The sequence below is a fragment of the Filicampus tigris genome, chromosome 12 (assembly GCF_054856515.1).
Source record: "Filicampus tigris isolate MCC_2025a chromosome 12, RoL_Ftig_1.0, whole genome shotgun sequence".
NCBI classification, from domain to species: domain Eukaryota; kingdom Metazoa; phylum Chordata; class Actinopteri; order Syngnathiformes; family Syngnathidae; genus Filicampus; species Filicampus tigris.
In genome coordinates this window covers 11171672-11190624 of record NC_141228.1, presented here as the reverse complement: position 1 = coordinate 11190624, position 18953 = coordinate 11171672, and the positions used below count along the sequence as shown (strand labels likewise).

The window sequence follows — 18953 nt, the reverse complement described above, 5'->3', positions numbered from 1 at the left end:
TTATCCTCACAAGGATCACCATTAAAGAATAAAACTTTCACATTTTGTTTCGTTTTCTTCTGCATTTAGGCTGCAAACTGGTTGGGCCTGTATGTTTTGGTCCCTTTGCTTAGCAGTGAAGTGTGTTATGCCTTCACTCCTTTGAGAGGAAAGCGACTATGTTACATAAACTTGTTGTACATCAATTTCTACATCATCAGCACGATTCTTGATGATAATCAAATAGATAAATGGAATTATCATCTCATCCCACATATGTACTTTATAGAGTATGCTGTCTTCTGGGATAATTAACCACCACTCACAAATGAATAGCAGAGTTCCCCCAATCAATACAAATTTAACATCCATATTATATTTGAGATTATGAGCTTTCCTTATGTATAAAGCATCAAACTGCTTAAAACGGAATTGATGGGGGAAAATACTGATGAGGATTTTTGTGGCCTGAATTATTTGACATTTTTTTATCATTGTTAATATGACTGTACATTTACAGTTGAACAAACTATCCCTTCCTTCGAACCCACCCTTATCTCCTCAGAGCCAACTCTACATGCATCTTACCAACTACTCAGTCAACAAACACAATGAGAATTTTGAGCGGGATGAGACGGTGGACAAAGGCAGCAAAAGATCCATCAGCTGGTTCACAGAGTTCCTGCGCACCAACGATTACGACGTGGCCAAATTCTGGGGTGACGTCTCTGTACGTGGTTAGCTGACTCACGCACTACACATTCACAGCAGATGCACTGCAAAGGCAAACAGCACATGCTTGCTGACATCTGGAAGCACACGCTCACTTATACAGTACACATGCTGCCTGGGACACAGAAAGTGGACCAGCAAAGGTTTGACAAGATGTGTTTTGACAGATATTCAGTCAGCTTTAGAATTTTGTTTAACTGACTGGAAGAACCCGGTCAAAACATCATTCCTGGAGGGTGAGCTCGCCCAGTCTGGCACTGCTCCCAGCTCATCTAAACACCTCGACTTTTTTTTCCTTCATTTTTTTTTTTACACCCTTCTTCCTTTCTTACTCGTTCTGCTACTCCTTTTGACCATGGTTGTAAAACTGTAACCTTGTTGGAAAAGATTTAGGCCCAAGCAAGTTATTATATTTTTTAATGTAATGCAGTGGTAAGCAAAGAGAAAATATAAAAATGTGCTTTTTGTCTTCTGGACCTTTATGCGGTCTCTTCCCATCCCTTGGTGACACACCAAAGTGTCACCCACTGACTCAGCCAGATGTCCTCCACCTCTCTTGCTCTCTCATCATATTTTTCCTGCTATTTTATCCGAAGCTGCACTTTGCTACTGCTTTCTGCCCACTATCCTTCGCTTTTCATCTTGTGTTTACACTTTGATGCATACAGACCGGGTGCCGGGCTGTTTGGACTCTTTTCCTGCAAGGAGCACAACAAGAAAGCCATAGAGTATTATAGTACCGGTAGTATGTTTTTAAAATGCGCCTTTCAACGCCATTGCAAATCTTTGTACAATATTTCAAGTATTGTAATGATGCTCTGATAGGACGAGTGAATTTGACTTTGGTTAGACAAAGTATGCTAGCGAGAAACATTTAAACTCTGCACACTCACACAAAACATGCACTCGAGATAGACTTATATTGTTTGGGGGCTGACACACAAAAACACGCACACAAGCACACTCTTCTGGCATGAAGGGTGGTATAGTGGGAGCAGGTGTCCGTACAAGGCAGCCTGTGGATTGGACAGTTGCACGGACCTGTGTGAGGGACAGACGGTGGGGCTTTTGCCTTATCAGTCCAAGGCCATAATATTGCATCCCCCTCTTGCAACCAACAGTTAGTGTGGTCTGAGCAGTGTATGGGCCAGCAACACTGCATGGGACTTGACTGGAGAGCGAAAGCTTTGTGTAAAAAGTGTGTGTGTGTGGGGGGCTGTGTGGGCGTGTGTGTGCGCGTGTGAGTCCAAGCCAGCAAAACCTAGTGTATGTGCATACTCACAAATTATTGTGGATTGTTTACTGCTTTCTGTCTGTGGCTTTAAATATTAAAAAGCACACACATTTGTTTTGGTAAAACTGTTTGTTGTACCAAAGTTTTATTGGTTGACAAAATTAATATTTTGATGTGGGATTTTTTTTGTTCTGCCAACTCAATTTGTGACGGTGTGTCTCTTTTTGTGTGTTATGACAGGAACTGGTCGTTAAGACGTTAATAGTGGCGGAGCCCCACGTGCTGCATGCGTACCGCATGTGCAGGCCCGGCCAGCCACCAGGGAGCGACAGTGTCTGCTTTGAGGTCCTGGGCTTTGACATAATCCTGGACCGTAAACTCAAACCTTGGCTCCTGGAGGTACAATTTCATTGCTGTCTAGACCAGTTTTAATGACAATTTTGAAATACATTTCCCTACATTGTTATTCTAATAACTATTTAACATAATATTTTTTTGGCTCTGATTATACTCACGTTTTAAATGATTAAGTGGTTTTAAACCCCATTATTGACTGACTAGTCCATTGTGTACTCCATCTCTCACCCAACGTTAAGATAGGCTTGGCTCCAGATCACTCACGACCCAAATGAGGTCAAGCACGGCAGAAAATGGATGGATGGATCGCAAAACGGAGTTGAAACTCTGTGATTAAAAGCGGTATTTGATAGTGTGTGTGGTTCAGCAAGAAGTGCTGCAGTCTGTGGAGTCTCACCTGTCCGGTTGCTACCAGCGGCTTCTGAAGTGAAGCACTGTTCCATCAAGCAGGAGGGAGGGCAACGGTGCCTCACTTTGACAGAACGCATAAACACACACTGATTTTCTTGTACACTCTTGTTCCTGGTGCACAGAAACGCCGAGACACACCCACATGGCCTCTAATATGTATATATACACTCTAGAATATGAAACATTCCCTCGTTCATTCTAAGGACTGTTTAATCAGGCCGAGACACAATTACACGCATGCACCCACTTGCACACACTCACGTAAAAATGTAGGTATGGGAATACATGCGTGAAAAGCAAGACGGGACTTTATGTGCGTTCAGTACAATAACACACGGACACACACACATGTAGAATATATAGGTCAGGATAGCAAGGAACACGCCCACAACTCAGTGTCAATCTCTCAAGTGTCACTCATTGCAGAGTGGGCTTCAATTTAGAGTCCATTCCAGGATTTGTGGCTGACCATTTTCATGTCAACCAGTCAGTTAAAGTCTGACCTAAATCCTTAAACCCGAATGAGCAACACCCCCACCATCTCCATTCCCTGCGCTCCCAAAATGGACTAAAGTGGCGAATGCTAGAGAGATTTTTGTCCTGTTGTCACCATCACACCACCTAAAAAGATAATTGATTTGCAGTACTGATATGTACATGATTGTACAGAGTACAGTGGTAGGCCTACCATGGCCACACTGGAATTTTTTTGGGGAAGAATAAAGGCACAATAAAGTCATAAATACAAGTCATAGTATTCAAAGAATGGGAAGTAAAATATGACAATTTATTCCATTAATTTTCTGTAAAAATGTGATACTTTAAGAGTAAAGTTGTAATTCTACATCCTCTTTTTATGCGTGACTGTAAAAATCAGCACACAATTGTGACGCCCTGTCTTTCTCTTTAGAGACCTGCCATACAAGTAATCATTAGCTAGTTGCGGAAAAAAAAACGTGTCTGGTTTATGGCACAACATATTTTGTGATGTAATAATGAATATTCAATTATCAATTGTAGTGTATTACTTAATTCTTACATGTTATATTTTGCATTGCGGTGTGGTTCTTTTCCTTTGAAATGGTAGGACTGATATTTGGAGTCTGTGTTTCGGATTCTTAATTTCATCACCTGGCATTTTGGTTTGCATTTGTACAAAGTATAACATGACAAAGGGTGCAGAAGAGTAGTGCTACTTAAGTTTCATTGTGACTGTGTGTGTGCGCGTGTTTGCGTACGTGTGTGTGTGTGAGACACATGCTACAGAGCCATGATTGCAGTTGTTCCCCTCCAGCAGTAATGATCGTCCCTGTGCGAAGAGCAGCTCTCTATAACGTTCATCAATTAACATCCTTCGCACATACACCTACTTCTCTTTCATGCAACATTTACAGCAACAGTCATTTATTGCCAAAACTCAAAATGATTAGTCAGGGGACAGTTGTGAGAATCAAGAGCCTTTCTTAAATGCTCTCTGCGGAGGCTGTCACGTCCGAAAATAACTTTATTACCTCTGTAGCCTGTTGATGTGCATTGCTATTCAATAGGGACGTTAAACGCAGCAAGGACAGGCTTTCTGAAAACGGTGCCCTTTGGCAAGCCCTCAAGCTTGAATGAAATTTTTTTTGAAAGATTACTTTGCTACAGTTTGCGCTTAATTAGATCTATTTCAAACCATTTCTAGTATTCAACTTCTCTTTACTTCCAAAACGGTAAGACTCGTGTCAGGAATTGAAACCAAATCTCGTCTTCCCAGGTTTGTTTTTAATTTGTAGATGTAACCTCTCAGGTTTCACTGTTGGTGTCATTGTGAATTAGCCATGCCAGGCCTGCATGCTGCTTTACCCAGTATGCCGTTCTGACACTGTCATCCTCTTTTACTCCTTCAAATGTCAAAGTTGGTTTTTGGACATTCTTACTTGCAGACAGGAAATGGAACTCCAATCTGTGTAAACTCAAAGCCAGGTGGATACCTGAGTGCTCGATGGTATCAAATAGAAGATGCTGTCAAATTAAATTAGCCCTTTCCGTTGCATTGGTGCTTGAATCATGTTAAATCATTTTCTGAGAGGGTGTAGGAGGCTGGTGATTGAAAAAGAACATGTCTTCCTCTCACATCCTCCCATTAAAGACAGACCAAAAGCTGCAATTTTGGGATAAAGTCTTTGGAACAAAGGTCTCATATTTTGAGAGAAGTTTTGCCTCATAACAATGAAGATGCAAATATATATACAATATATGTAAAATTGCCTTAAAGCGGAAGTCAACCCAAACATATTTTTTTCAATAATATGTTCTATGCAGGCCCACTCGTTGAAACAAGGCAATATGATTAATATGAAATATGAGTTTAGCAGCAAAATCCACCCATTTTTAGCCATCTCAGAGGCGGCCATTTTGTCACTTCTGTTGACTGAAAATGACATCACAGACCCTCAGGGCTCAGATAACGACCAATCACGGTTTCACCTGGTTTCTGAAGCTGAGCTATGATTGGTCGTTATCTGAGCCCTGAGGGTCTGTGATGTCATTTTCAGTCGACAGAAGTGACAAAATAACTGCCCCAGAGATGGCTAAAAACGGGTGGATTTTGTTGCTTAACTCACATTCCACAAACAAAATATTAATCAGAATGCTGTGTTTCATCTAGTGGGCCTGCATAGAACATATTATTAAAAAAAAATGTTTGGGTTGGCTTCCGCTTTAAGACTATGACAAATGCATACCAGCTAAATATCTTCACAGGGAAGACATTACAGGCAAGAGTGATGGCTCTTCAATTAAGGTCAACAATTGGAGAGAGAAGCGGAGAATAGGAAATTTTTGTATATTGGTAGTATAGTGGTTAACATAGTTAACGTTTGTGCGTAATGACGCCCACCAATGCCCCTTTGACGATCGCCTGGCAAGGACACTGAGAAAGCACCTGGCTCACAATGTCTGTTGTAGTTAAACTCAAAGAAGTTCTTCCTCACCACAACAGTAGAATGATTCATTATTTGATTTGGAAATTACACAATCGTGTACATACAGTCCCTCACCCAAATGACACTTTCATTAAAGCTGCCCAGACAGCATGCCTTCCATAGATGAGACATTTGATTTGCCTCATTTAACTGCAACCCATGCACGCACTCACTTGTCCCTTATCTCTCAATAGACGTTGACAGATTGTATCCCCTGTCACCCAACCTAGGCTTAAACCCTAATTTGGCACGCCTTAGTTTACATTAACTCAACCATGTGGTGGCGTTCACTAGTTTGAAAGCTGTTTGAAAAAAATGAGAACACACTCAATGTTAAGATTGTAACTCATATGAATCATAAACTGTAAGCCATCTCCTCATTCAGATGTGCAACACGGCCCTTGGTCAAGTTTATGACTACTTATTGTTTAAGGTGGCTGGCAAAACAGAATGTATGCAGTGAATAAACACAGCCTAAGCTATAATTGATCATTTTTGCAAGGTTCCAGAAGGTGTCCACGAACCTCCACAAGACAAATAGATTGAGGTCCAGCCTCATTATAGTCACTAGAACCCCAGAGATGCCAGTACATGCTGCAGTGCAGGCAGCGTGATTATTGATGGTTGTGATTACATCTCACCATCCATTCCTTCCCATTTTCTATCCCCCCTGCTGCTCGAGAAGGGTTGTGCAGAGTGATTGGCAACTAATGAGGCGGGCATGGTTAGGTCAACCGTGGCATGGGATGTTTGTGTCTCAGTGTGAGTGTGCGCGTGCGGGTGTGTGTGAATTGGCATAACGACAACAGACCGGCAGACTGCAGCTGGACTGCTTCCCCAAAGGCGGTGATACTTCAACCCCTCCCTCACTACCAGCAACTTTCCTCTCTTTTAGTACGCTATACCCGATTGCTTCAAGATGAGTTTGGTTTAACTGTCCATCCCTCAGAGCCAACATAATCCAGACTTCCTTTAATTTGGAGTGCAAATGTATGCGTGTGTTTGTGGGGACTAATCTGCAATGGCAAGTGTAAACAGATGCCACAATACTCACGTGCACAAAGAAACCCACATATGGATGTTTTATTCTCCTGCACCTCCCAACGCATACAAACGCGCACCGCAAATGAAATGCAACTGCCTTGTAGTACTTAGTTTCCCATACAGAATAAATACTGTCTCTCACTTTTGTGGCCACGTGTATCAAACTTTCGTTGGTCTGTGCGGTGAATCCTCTGTGAGGTTAAAGGTCTGTGTTCCTACAGTTGTAAATCTGAACAGCTGAACAGCAGCCATAAGCATACCACTGAATCTTTGGAGGAAAGATTTAGAGCTTTGGCAGCCTTTAAGATATTTTCTAAACCCTCCAATGTCCTCCATAGTGGTCATGATTTAGTTGCTACTTACAGTATACTTTAAGTTGTCCTCATTCAATTTTTGGAAATCTAGGGGTGAAAAATGACAGTGAAAACATACCGTTTTATATTCTTAATTTTCTTGCTTTAATCCCCTTTCCTTTTTTAATTTTCCTTCTGCCTTTGATTAATATGCCGCACTTACTGGGGTTCATTCTTATTTAAATGCTCATTGATTTTGTCCCAGACTCTCAAGGGGTTTTCCTTTTTTCCTGTAAGCTGTAGGTGGCAGTAGACACTTACAAGCCACGCTTTAGCTCATAGAGGTTTATTAAGGAATAATTAGAATGATGTATGGGACTGTCTGTGTCTATCCACATCCATTTTCCTCTAAGATGACTATTTCATAGAATAAGTATCAAATTAGGGCTGCACATGCCTCATACTGTATATGGAGCGCTTGAAAACACACCTCAGCATTTAGTCATTTATCATCACGCGTAGCAATGCCACTGACAGTGTGTGACTGGGCACGCACGTCATTGAGGCGGAAGATAAATACCGCATGTAAACAGTAGACAAAGATGTTGAATGTGTTGGATGTTTGGATGAAAAAATATATTTTGTCCCAGTCATAACGAAATATTACGATCTTGATACATCTTATTAATGTATTACACCATTGTGTGTGCTGACTTTTTAAAAGTAAAATATAAGATATACTGTAAAGTTAAGAATCAACTTGTTTACTCACAGGACCTTTACCAGCAGCAGTTGCTTGGCTTTTGTCAGCCCTCAAAGCACCACAAAAGGAAAGAACACAACAGTATTGATAAGATGGCTGAAATAAGACCACAACTTATGGGATATAAAAAGTCTACACACCCCTATTTAAATGGCAGGTTTTTGTGATATAGAATAATTAGGCCAAGTAAATTCATTTCATGTCTTTTTCCAGCTTTAATGTGACCAATAACTTGTATTGCGAACTTGTAATAACTCAAAACATTTTAGGGAGAGGGCAATTATTATTGTATTTTTTGACTCAAAAACACAACAACTGGTTCATGAAGCATCTTGAAGCTTCATTTTCCCACCATTACCTGCCACCATTTAAGGTGCTTCCGATGAACTAAATAAAGTTCAAAAGTTCACGTTCTCGAAAACTGTTCCTTCAAATATTTTTTTGCTTTCTAGCAGGAGGCCTGTGGGTTTTGTGCTCACACTGACTGGTGTCAGACCATAACAAAATCTCCCAAGCACATAGGAAAATGTGTTCTAGTCTGATGTAACCAAACCTGAACCTTTTGGCCAAATTTCCAAAAAGTATGTTTGGCGCAAATACAACATTGTCCATCATCAAAAGAACACCGTTCATACAATGAAGCACGGTGGTGTTAGCGTCATGACTTTGAGGCTGTTTTTCTTCAGCAGGAAATGAGGCCTTAATCAAGGTAGAGGGAATTATGGTCAGTTCAAAATAGTAGTCGCTTTTAACACAAAACCTTCAGGCTTCTTCTAGAAAGCAGAAAATTGTCAGGAAAAGACTACTAGACCATCCACATTTTATTTGGAGTTATGCTGACTCTCATTTAACATTAGTTTGTATATTCACAGGTATAAAAGGGTGAGCACCAGAACTACATTAATCCCAGTTGTTTTTTACTCCTCCTCTTCCCCTTTTGAAATGATTCATCTTGATCTATTTCTTTATATCACAAAAACCTGGCATCTGCACAGGGGTGTGTCGACTTATAATATCCATTGTAACTGTATGTTTCGCTGTCTGGTTGTCCGTTGTTTAGTCACTCCTCTGCTCAATCACTCTCTTGTTCTCTCCACAATTGCGCTGCAACAAACACTTCATTCTGGCAGCGGTTGGACTGTGCCGATACCCTCCATTGTGCGTGGCAGAAAGGGGGCCTTGTCAAAGCAGCGGTTGTTTACACACTGCTTAGAATAATAAGAGGGAGGAATTTTACTCAACTGATTAATCAAGAGGAGACCTTGCACTTGTTTGACGACTTCTCCAGACACAGAATGGGTGGTGATTTGTTTTGGAAAAGAAGGCAGCTGATTGGTGTTGAGCCATCACCATGGCCATGTTATCGGGCAAAGACAGTAAATGGATGTCAACTATAGGTTTATTTTCAAGGACCAAGTCATCTTATAACGGATGAGCGTGACTACAGTAAATTATGAGTGCATTTATTACGCCGAAGTTTGAAATACCAATAATAACAGGAAACATTCAGATGGGACTGAGAATCTAGACAGGCATTTCAGTGACACTCAAGGCTCTATTTTCACAGACAGCGCACATTCACTCGGGCGTAAAAACAGGCATATCTTGGTTTTCTTGCTGGTGCAAGCCTAGTTAGGTGCGTTTTAGACTTTGGAAGACTTTGCTGCATCATGCTGGGCATTCTGGCGGATCGAGGGTGTTTTCTTTTACACATGCCTGTTGCGCCTGACAATTTGGGGACTGAAAGTAGACTAAACTTTAGCTGTAAGTTGTGGCGCAGGTGGTGTAATGCGATTTTGGTGAATTTGATTGAGGTGCAGACGGACAGATTATGAGCTCTGTGGATATGTGTGGTGGATGTCATCCTATTTCATTCATAAATCTGACAACAGTGTATATTTTTAAAACTGCCCTCCTTGGCCGCAGCACAGCTTTGGGCGGCCGGGGGTGTTCACAAACAGAAATGAACAATAAGGGTGGAAGGCAGACTCCAAGTGCCCACTTCACAGTGAAAATCTGTAATGGCCCTGACCAACATTACATCATACACCTGTGGAGGTCTGCTTGCAGGTCCTTAGAAAACATAATTTGTAAGTTTGTGCACTTCAGCCTTGAGTGAAGGATTGGTTACGTTTATTCGATCAGCTTCAGTTAGAAAAAACACAGTCAAACAGTCACAGTCAGTTCCTTCAGCCAAACGAAAAGGCTCAGGGTGAAGCTACAGCTGATCAAGCCTACGCCCTTTTTTACTTAACAAAACATATTTCAGCAAAGAATGCCTACATAAAATTCATCATCTCACACAGTAGAATTAACTCAAGAGAAACAAGAAACCCTCTTTTAAAAAACAACAACATTTGTTTCACAAAAGTTTTCACCCTTGTCAGATCAACAAAATGTACCCGTTTTGAAAACATTTTCTTTTACGTTTGTTCATACTGTAGATTTTAGTCCATACTTTGAGCTTTTGAAAGAAATCATGAAACCATAGCTTTTCAATTTATTTTCTTAATTATTCCACACATTTGCACCATTAACAGAGACACGTCTTTGCTTTATGTTTGTCTTGTGTTTTTTGAGGACTCAAGGTCTCCTCAAATCATTATCTATACCGCTTATCCTCACAAGGCTCGCGGGGCGTTCTGGAGCCTATCCCAGCTGTCTTCGGGTAGTAGGCGGGGATACCCTGAATTGGTTGCCAACCAATCGCAGGGCACACAAAGACAAATACCCGCACTCACAATCACACCTAGGGGCAATTTAGAGAGTCCAATCAACTTACCATGCATGTTTTTGGAATGTGGGAGGAAACCGGAGCACACAGAGAAAACCCACGCAAGCACGGGGAGAACATGCAAACTCCACACAGGGAGGCCGGAGCCGGGATCGAACCCACGACCTCTGAACTGTGAGGCGGACGTGCTAACCAGTCGACCACCATATTTACCAAATGCCAAATATTTATTATGCCTGTTTTTTTTGTTTTTTTTTTACTCAAAAAGATTAATGTACTATACATTGAGAAATAAAGGGAAATGGGTCACGGTTTTGTGGAAAATACTTAAAAACATATCATGTGGCAATTACATAAAGTTAAACTTAAAAGTTACATATACAATACTTTACAGTGGAAATAAAGATCCCTGCAGAGTGAAATACCAATATAGCCAACAGTATTGAGAGTTTTAAAAATTTGCAGCTCAGCCTCTGATCTTGTCAGACATAATTGAGTGATCATAAGAGGATAAAACTGTCCTTTGAAAACTTAGTGACATGATACGTACTTTCCCTGCTGTTCGACTACGTAAGTGATATTTGGGTTACATTGATGCCATGCCGATGCTAAAAGGAATCAAAGCTGGAGTAAAAGGAGCGTCTAATCTTTTCATCTGACATTTTTATTGAATACGTCTTGGAGTAACCAAGGGCTCCTCTAAGATCCTGCCAGAGTCACTTAAGGAAATCAGAGTGGGGGCTTTGGGAGCCAACAGGGGTTCATTAGAACCAGACTGGCCAGACTTCCTCTGCCAGGGAAGGGAAACGGAGAAATACAGAAGAAGAGATGAATAAGGTAGCAACCAGACAGTGGGCAGAAAATGGGCTGAAAGACAGTAAGAAGGAGAGAGGTTGGAGAAACTAACCAAGTGCGGCAGGCTGAGAGTAAGACCACGCGAGAGCAAAGAAAGGCACAGCAAGTGCTGCCACGCCAGTCTACCTTGACAGCTTGACACCACAAATCAAACTAAGAAATGAAGACAAGTAACGAGACAACGGTCAGCGGGATCACAGACAGTCTGCCTTTCCTTTAGGCACTTAAAAACCTTATTTCTTTTCATGGTGGCTGTTATATCAGCAAGATCTTAAAGTCAACCCAAACATATTTTTTTCCAAGAATATGTTCTATGCAGCTCCACTAGTTGAAACAAGGTATTCTGAAAAATACTGCATTTGTGGAATAAGACTTAATCCACATATTTTTAGCCATCACTGGGGGTGGCCATTTTGTCACTTCTGTCAACTGAAAATGACATCACAGATGCTCAGGGCTCAGATAACGACCAATCTTGGTTCATCTTCAGAAATCAGGTGAGCTGTGATTGGTCGTTAACAGAGCTCTGAGCAACTGTGAGCAACTTCATTTTCAGTCGACAGAAGTGACAAAATGGCCGCCCCCTGAGAGGCAGGGATAGAGAGATTTTACTGCTTAACTCATATTCCATAAAAGCAATGGAATGCCGTGTTTCAATTAGTGGGCCTGCATAGAACATATTCATGAAAAAAATATGTTTGGGTTGACTACCGCTTTAAATAGAAACAGAACTTTTGTTTTTCTGCGCTTTAGTGAGGTATTGTAGGTCCAACTGAGGCTCTGTCCTCAGTATACAGACGAATCTACAATCAATTATTGATCGTGTTCTATTGAGTGAAACCAATAGGGTTGTATTTTTTTTTCTTTTTGTGTTGAGGCCATTGCTAGCATCCAGCCCTCTTCCTTCTAAATGTTTGTTGTATAGAAAAAGCATGTGACTATGCGCCTTTATTCATACTCTGTAGTTTCCAGTTAATTCAACAAATGACAGCAACATGACATTTCAGTTCATTTCAATCTTTACATTTCTGTTGTCATACAAAAGTAACATTTCTTTAGTGTCTAACGCCACACTGCCGCAAACATACTACACTGACCATTAATGGAAGTTTTTTTGTAATTACTTAATTTTATTATAGCCTTTACAACTTTTCAGGATTAAAAAAAAATAAAACAACATACCGGACAGTAGATTGCGATAGCCGAGATTATGACGTCAAAGAGTATTGATGAAAGGCAAATTGTTGTTGGTGGAGAGGGTAGTTTGAGAATTTTACTTCACTTTATTTTGTGCTCTTCTCTTTTTTTAAGCAACCTGCCCCACTGTTGGAAACATGGTCAACCACCTGGCTCGGTCCGTTTCTGGGAGCTTGGTTATGCTTGTGAAATATCATTTTACAGCTTTGTTCCCCAATCTGTCACAGCACAGTAAGCACCTTTGTGTGAGGATTAGTAAAGACTCATTCAGAAGAGGAAGAAAGAGGGATGGAGTTCCTGAGTGCCAGGGACTTTGCACATCTTTGTAAAGGGGCTCTTTCTCGAAAATCTTTATGGTTCCAAAAGGTTTGATGCTGTTTTCGTACTTCTTTTTCTTAAACCCCCTGAGTGGATCATTGTTGCAATATGACCAACACTGTGTGTTTAATAGCTTTACGAAAAGAGGATAGGAACGAGTGAACATTTTTTCAGACGAAAATATCAACCAGACTGCCTGACTACATTTCTTTTAACTTGAATCTGATAAGTTTTTTGTTTTTTTCAGATTTACATCATAGAAATTTTAAACACGTTTTCCTCCATCCATCCACCTTCTAGTGCTTATCATGGGAAACATATCACAAACTTTCAGAACCTCAACTCATAAATATCCAACAAAGTTAACTGTATACAACAACTGTATACTTTTCTCTCCCTTACACTCAAGTTCTTTGTGTCTACCTACCATCATCACACAACTCTGATGCTAAAATGCTACTGTTTAAAGCTGGATGCAGCGCTTCTTTTAAAACACCATCAAGCAGTGTGTTTTTGACTTTCAATATCAATTATTACCGTTTCATTTTAAGGTAGCTATTAATATAGGCTTTGAAATCCATTGCCTTCATTTTCTTAATATTATTCATTGTTCTCTCTTTTTCACTCTTTTTCTCACGAGGGTCGCAGTATTAATTGTTGTTAATATTATTAACTTTTTAAATTGATAACTGTCAGGGCAGCAAGGAATAATAAAAAAACAAAAAAACATAATTCTGCAATCATAAATATAAAGACCATCCATTCATATTGTATAGCGCTTATCATGTTCAGGGTCATGGTGAGCTGAGCTCAACAGTCAATCTCAATGCACATTTAAAGAAAGGCAAGCACTCATACTCACATTCACACCATCAATGACTGGGAACTGAAGCCACATTGCCTGTGTACCAAGTCAGGCAGGTGAAGCACTACACCTTCACTGACCAAATATACAGTGTAAATACCTCCAAATGCAACCAACTCAACAAAAACAAGACAATGCCCCTTGGTGCGTGTTTAACGCCTTCATTTTGATCTCCTTTGAAAATGAAGTGAAAGCCAGAATAGGTGTACAGTATTGTGTTTCGTGTTACACCTGATACAATATGTGACATTGACCTGGACTGTTGTGAAATATGTTTGAAAGGACAATTCTTTTTTTCCAAGTGATTTGGCCCTTTATTCTGCAAATAACACATTGGCTATAGCAGTGTTTGCCAACCTTTATTGAGACAAGGCACTCGTTTTACATTGGAATAATGTAATGGCACACTGCCAGAGAAGAATGTCACAAAAATATGACTGGTGAAATAATTATGATCTCGCCTCCATTTATTCACAAATGGACTTACTCAGTGTGAAATCTGGGCCTGTTTAATTGAACACAAAGCTGGCATATATACTCGCAAGAAGTCATGACTTATTCTGTCATACGAATGACAATTGGTGGATACATAATTTTATTGCTCCTTTTACCATCTAATTGGGTTATTGTGTCATATTCTGTTTGGGCTTTTTTCCATTGGCTCTGAGAGAAGTCTTGAGTGAATATGATGGAAATCAAATATAATTTGTTGATGTTCTCATGCAGGATTATTATTAATGTGGATTCTTGACAGTTTCAGTGCATAGCTATAATTTGTATTTATAGGGTTTATTTTGGTCTGGCACTGCTTACTCAGTTTTGAGCATTAAGGGTCACTCTCTCATTCAAACAAAAATGTACAATATTCATACCTCTTGAATTTCTTAACATTTATGTGACCTTACAATTACAAATGTAAGTGTATTTTGTGAAATTATTCTGATAAAGAAGCCCAAAGTTAGCACAAAATTGTGAAGTGGAAGGAAAATGTACAGTTTTCCAAATTTTTAAGCAAATACAATTCTGAAAAATATGGTGTGCATTTGTATTCAGCTCTCACATCCTTAAATACAATCCTAAGATTTGAACACATCATCCAAAAATGGGAAAAGTATAACAAAACTGCAAATTTGAAAACTATGCATCAATTCCACTCAACTTCACACTTGTGCTACTTTGTGTTGGTCCACCGAAGGAAATCTCAATAGTAAAACTTTCACGTTTGTTGTCGTATGGTGTCAAAATGGGGAAAGGTTGAATGCGTATGAATCATTTTTCAAGGCACCGTACCTACCCCATTCATATTACTTTTGTTTTACTTTCTTTACTTTTTACCTGACAGGTTTCGTCTCTTTTCAGAGCTGCTCTTTGCAATTGGCTACAATGTCTGTCTATTTAATTTGAGAAAAAGCAATAGGTGACTATTACAATGACCTGGATGACAAAAGTAGGTGATATGTATTCACTCCATACTCTCTCTAACAGATCAATCGAGCTCCAAGCTTTGGGACAGATCAGAGGATTGATTTTGATGTCAAGAGAGGAGTTTTGCTCAACGCTCTGAAACTACTCAACATTAGGTAATCTTCTCCCACACAGTTCAATTTAAGGATCCGTTATGCTTCAAGTGCAAAACTAACTTCATACTTTACTTTAGGAGGGGGTTAGAGGTTCAGTGATCTGGTATTCTTTATTTAGCCAAACAATTCGATCTGATGTTTGTGTACAATCCAGTTCAACTTGCACACAAGGATCAGCCTGAAAATGTTGGGTTCCTTTCAGCTCTAGACAAATCCTTATTTACTGCAGTGTTTCTCAAACTTTATTGAGCGAAGGCACATATTTCACGTGGGGGAAAAAAAAATTACAGCACACCACTTAGCAAAACAATTCACAAAAAGTGGATATCGTCGCTGTCCTGTGAAAAACACTTATGTCCATTTGTTCTTATTTTTACGTGAATTGTGTTTCCGCGTTACAGACATCGCATCAACGTGAACATTTTTTTTTTTTCAAAAATTGGACATAAGTGTTTTTCACAGGACAGAGACGATATACAGGTTAATTATGTACCTTTACCTCTCGTGGAAGAGCATTTAATTGTCTTGCGTGTTGCTATACATGCTTGGCATACTTAAATGAACAAAAAATGTATATATATTAGAAAGTAATATATTTTTGTCTAAATAATTGACATTCGCCGCACGCACACTATTGTGTAACACGCCTTTGATTTGGTGTTCCTTTAAAGCAGTGTCTGTTTATATGTAATTTATACATATAATTTGTTTGCATATAATTTGCACCAGTATGCTCTCTTCATACAGTATAAAAACTTAATATGAAGCCCCCTGTATTTGTATGCTCATTTAGATTGTGCATACTTCAATGTTTGTTCTTCACCTTAATGTTTACGCAAGCTTCTCATTTTAATGCAATAGTTTTTTTAATGGTTGTGGAATTGATTGCTTGATTAATGAAGTGCACTACTTGGTTTCAACAATTTTACAACAAGACGTCAGCTGTGGCAAGTTGAGCAACATTCAAAAATTTACCCTCCATGGCACAACTCCTCTGGGCAGAATTATTGTGAATAATACAACACTTGAGTTAAGAACATTCAGAGTCTCCCATAGCTTCCATTCATTTCCAAACGCTTATTGTGTTCAGGGTCATGGGTTAACGAGAATCCATCTCTGCTTACTTTGGCCTTATTTTCAGTCAGTCATAGGTCACAAACAGATAGACAGCTGTTCAACTTACACGCACACTGATGGATAATTTAGAGTCTTCAGTTAATATTTGGAATGTGTTAGAAAACCAAAGTATCCGGAGAGAAGCCACATAAGCATTGGGAGAACATACAAACTCCACACAAAAAGGTCCAAGCTGTGATTCAAACCCAGAACGTGCTTACCACACGCACTGCCAGGCTGCTCTTCTCCCATTCCATTTAAAATAATGTTTGAAAATAGCAATTGTTAAATTGTTCGTTAATTTCCTCCTTGGTCAATTGAGGAAGTTCCCTTCTATTGTTACTTCTGGTCATGAACTTTTCCACAAAATGACCACTGTACACTTGGCTACAGCTCCAATGTCACACACACACAATTAATTAATTGCATGCAGAATAGATCAAGGTGGGTCAGCTCTGGTGGGGGTTGCAAAAATCCAAGAGGATGAAAAAAATTGATTCCTCCATTGGCTCAGCAGGTCTAAACAGTGCCTGATCAAAAAGGTCTCAAAAGGAAAATAATCTCGAGTCTGATCTTGGCACTTTTCTTACAGTCCAGATTCAAAACAGAATTATCTTGATTATTTCATAACAAATGAATTGTAGAACGCATTTAATGTGGTGGTTTTCTACGGGCTCTTTTCGACATGACAACATGTTCATGTCCATGCTCCAAGTGAGCATGGTCTTTGTTCTCTTCTCCCTCGCTCGAGCCTCATTTCTATGGCAAAAGCTTCACTTCTCCCAGAGGGAGGGCTTGTGGTCGGCGAGTCCGCTCGCAACACCAACTGTATTAATGTGGGATCAATTCAGACTCGGTCGGGCATGGACATTGATAAACCTTGTCCCCACCCTAACGGCACTCAATATCCAATTTAAAGGGCCAGCGCTTGACTAAAATATATTGCCCTTTCTCCAGACAAGCTACGGCCTACTTGAATTAGATGTCTGGTCATGTTCATCTTCTGTTAGTGATTTTATTTGTGTCTCAGTGTCATATTTGATTGCAGTGTTCGATGTTTGGCACGGTGTTATTTTTTGTTTATAGCATCTGTGTCTTCTGTATTATGAGAAAACAAAGTTTGTAAGTGCTAATGTTACAATGCACTCCTTAGTGGGCAACTTGAAAAAGCACCATTCTGCTGATTAGGGTTCTTATAACAAAGCTGTCTAGTAAAAGAAAAAAAAAACACACAAAAAAATAACAAAAGATATTTGTTTAGAAATTATTTTGGGCCTATCCTTTAAGTTTTTAATGATGCTGTCATGTGTGACGTCATGCAAAATATCATAAATCGACTCCCGAACACACCGCACAAGAGCGTAGAGCAAATGATTTACTCTGTATGTGCTATTTTGCATGTGTTTTGTCTTGCTTTATGGTGCATTAAAGTGGAAGTCAACCCAAACATATTTTTTTCAAGAATATGTTGTATGCTGGCCCACTAGTTGAAACAAGGCACTCCGATAAATATTCTGATAAATATAGCAAAATCCACCTGTTTCTATCCGTCTCAGGGGGCGTCCATTTTGTTACTTCACAGACGCTCAGGGCTCAGGTAACGACCAATCACGGCTCAGCTTCAGAAAACAGGTGAGCTGTAATTGGTTACCTGAGCCCTGAGTAGTTGTGATGTCATTTTCTGTCGACAGAAGTGACAAAATGGCCGCCCCCAGAGATGTCTAAAAATGGGTGGATTAACTCTTATTCCACAAACGCAATATTTATCAGAATGCCTTCTTTCAACTAGTGGGCCTGCATAGAACATATTCTTGAAAAAAATATGCTTGGGTTGACGCCCACTTTCAGACCATGATGTGAGAAGTGAAGAGTAACAAGAGTCATTATTTGAGCGAATTAAATAGACTCATATCAAAAGCAGTCAGATTACTGTGGTGTCTGAGTGCTTTTGTCCAGCATCCTCAAAAGCATTCTGACTTGTTGCCCATGTTAAGGTACATGGTTTATTGATTTTATGTTTTTAAGTTGTTAACGTCTTTTTACACTTATCACCATTAGGGAGACTGCTCTTAATGTAACTTAAAGGACACTTTTATGAGAGTTAATAATGTAAAAATGTAGTTTAGAATGGATTATTTCAATAACCGTACCATTATTTCCTAAAGTAAAAATTTAGTACAATACAAAAAAAAATTGAGGTTAGCATTTGGCCTTGAACAGATTGTTTCAATGTGTTTTGGGAAAAATACGGTACTTCGTCAGTGGATTGTCTGCACTGGTGGTGTCGGTATCAGTGCCTTTTGTTTTAAGTCAAACACTACATTGCATTGAGTTTGTATTTGTTTGTGTTGATGTAGAGCCAGTGATAAGAAACGCAACCTGGCACAGCAAAAAGCCGAGGCCCAGAGGCGACTTTATGGGCATGGTTCTGTAAAGAAACTCTCGGCTGCCTCGTCAGACTGGGAGCGACAGCGTCACACCCTGGAGCGAAGGCGGGAAGAGCTTGTGA

General features: G+C 39.8%; 2 protein-coding genes across 5 annotated transcripts in view; one reads left to right on the top strand and one right to left on the bottom strand.

Moving 5' to 3' along the window:
- The window catches only part of prkacba (protein kinase, cAMP-dependent, catalytic, beta a), a 271936-nt gene that overhangs the window by 41285 nt on the left and 211698 nt on the right, over positions 1 to 18953 (bottom strand). The window lies entirely within an intron of this gene.
- The window catches only part of ttll7 (tubulin tyrosine ligase-like family, member 7), a 73052-nt gene that overhangs the window by 22992 nt on the left and 31107 nt on the right, over positions 1 to 18953 (top strand). For all 4 annotated transcript variants that reach the window (XR_015089035.1, XM_086047770.1, XM_086047771.1 and 1 more), the window contains exons 8-11: positions 545 to 709; positions 2186 to 2344; positions 15234 to 15328; positions 18802 to 18949. Coding sequence is in view for 3 of the 4 variants with exons in the window: in XM_086047770.1 (XP_085903896.1) it covers positions 545 to 709; positions 2186 to 2344; positions 15234 to 15328; positions 18802 to 18949 (567 nt within the window). In the remaining variant the exon portion in view is untranslated. The remainder of the gene's footprint in view (positions 1 to 544; positions 710 to 2185; positions 2345 to 15233; positions 15329 to 18801; positions 18950 to 18953) is intronic.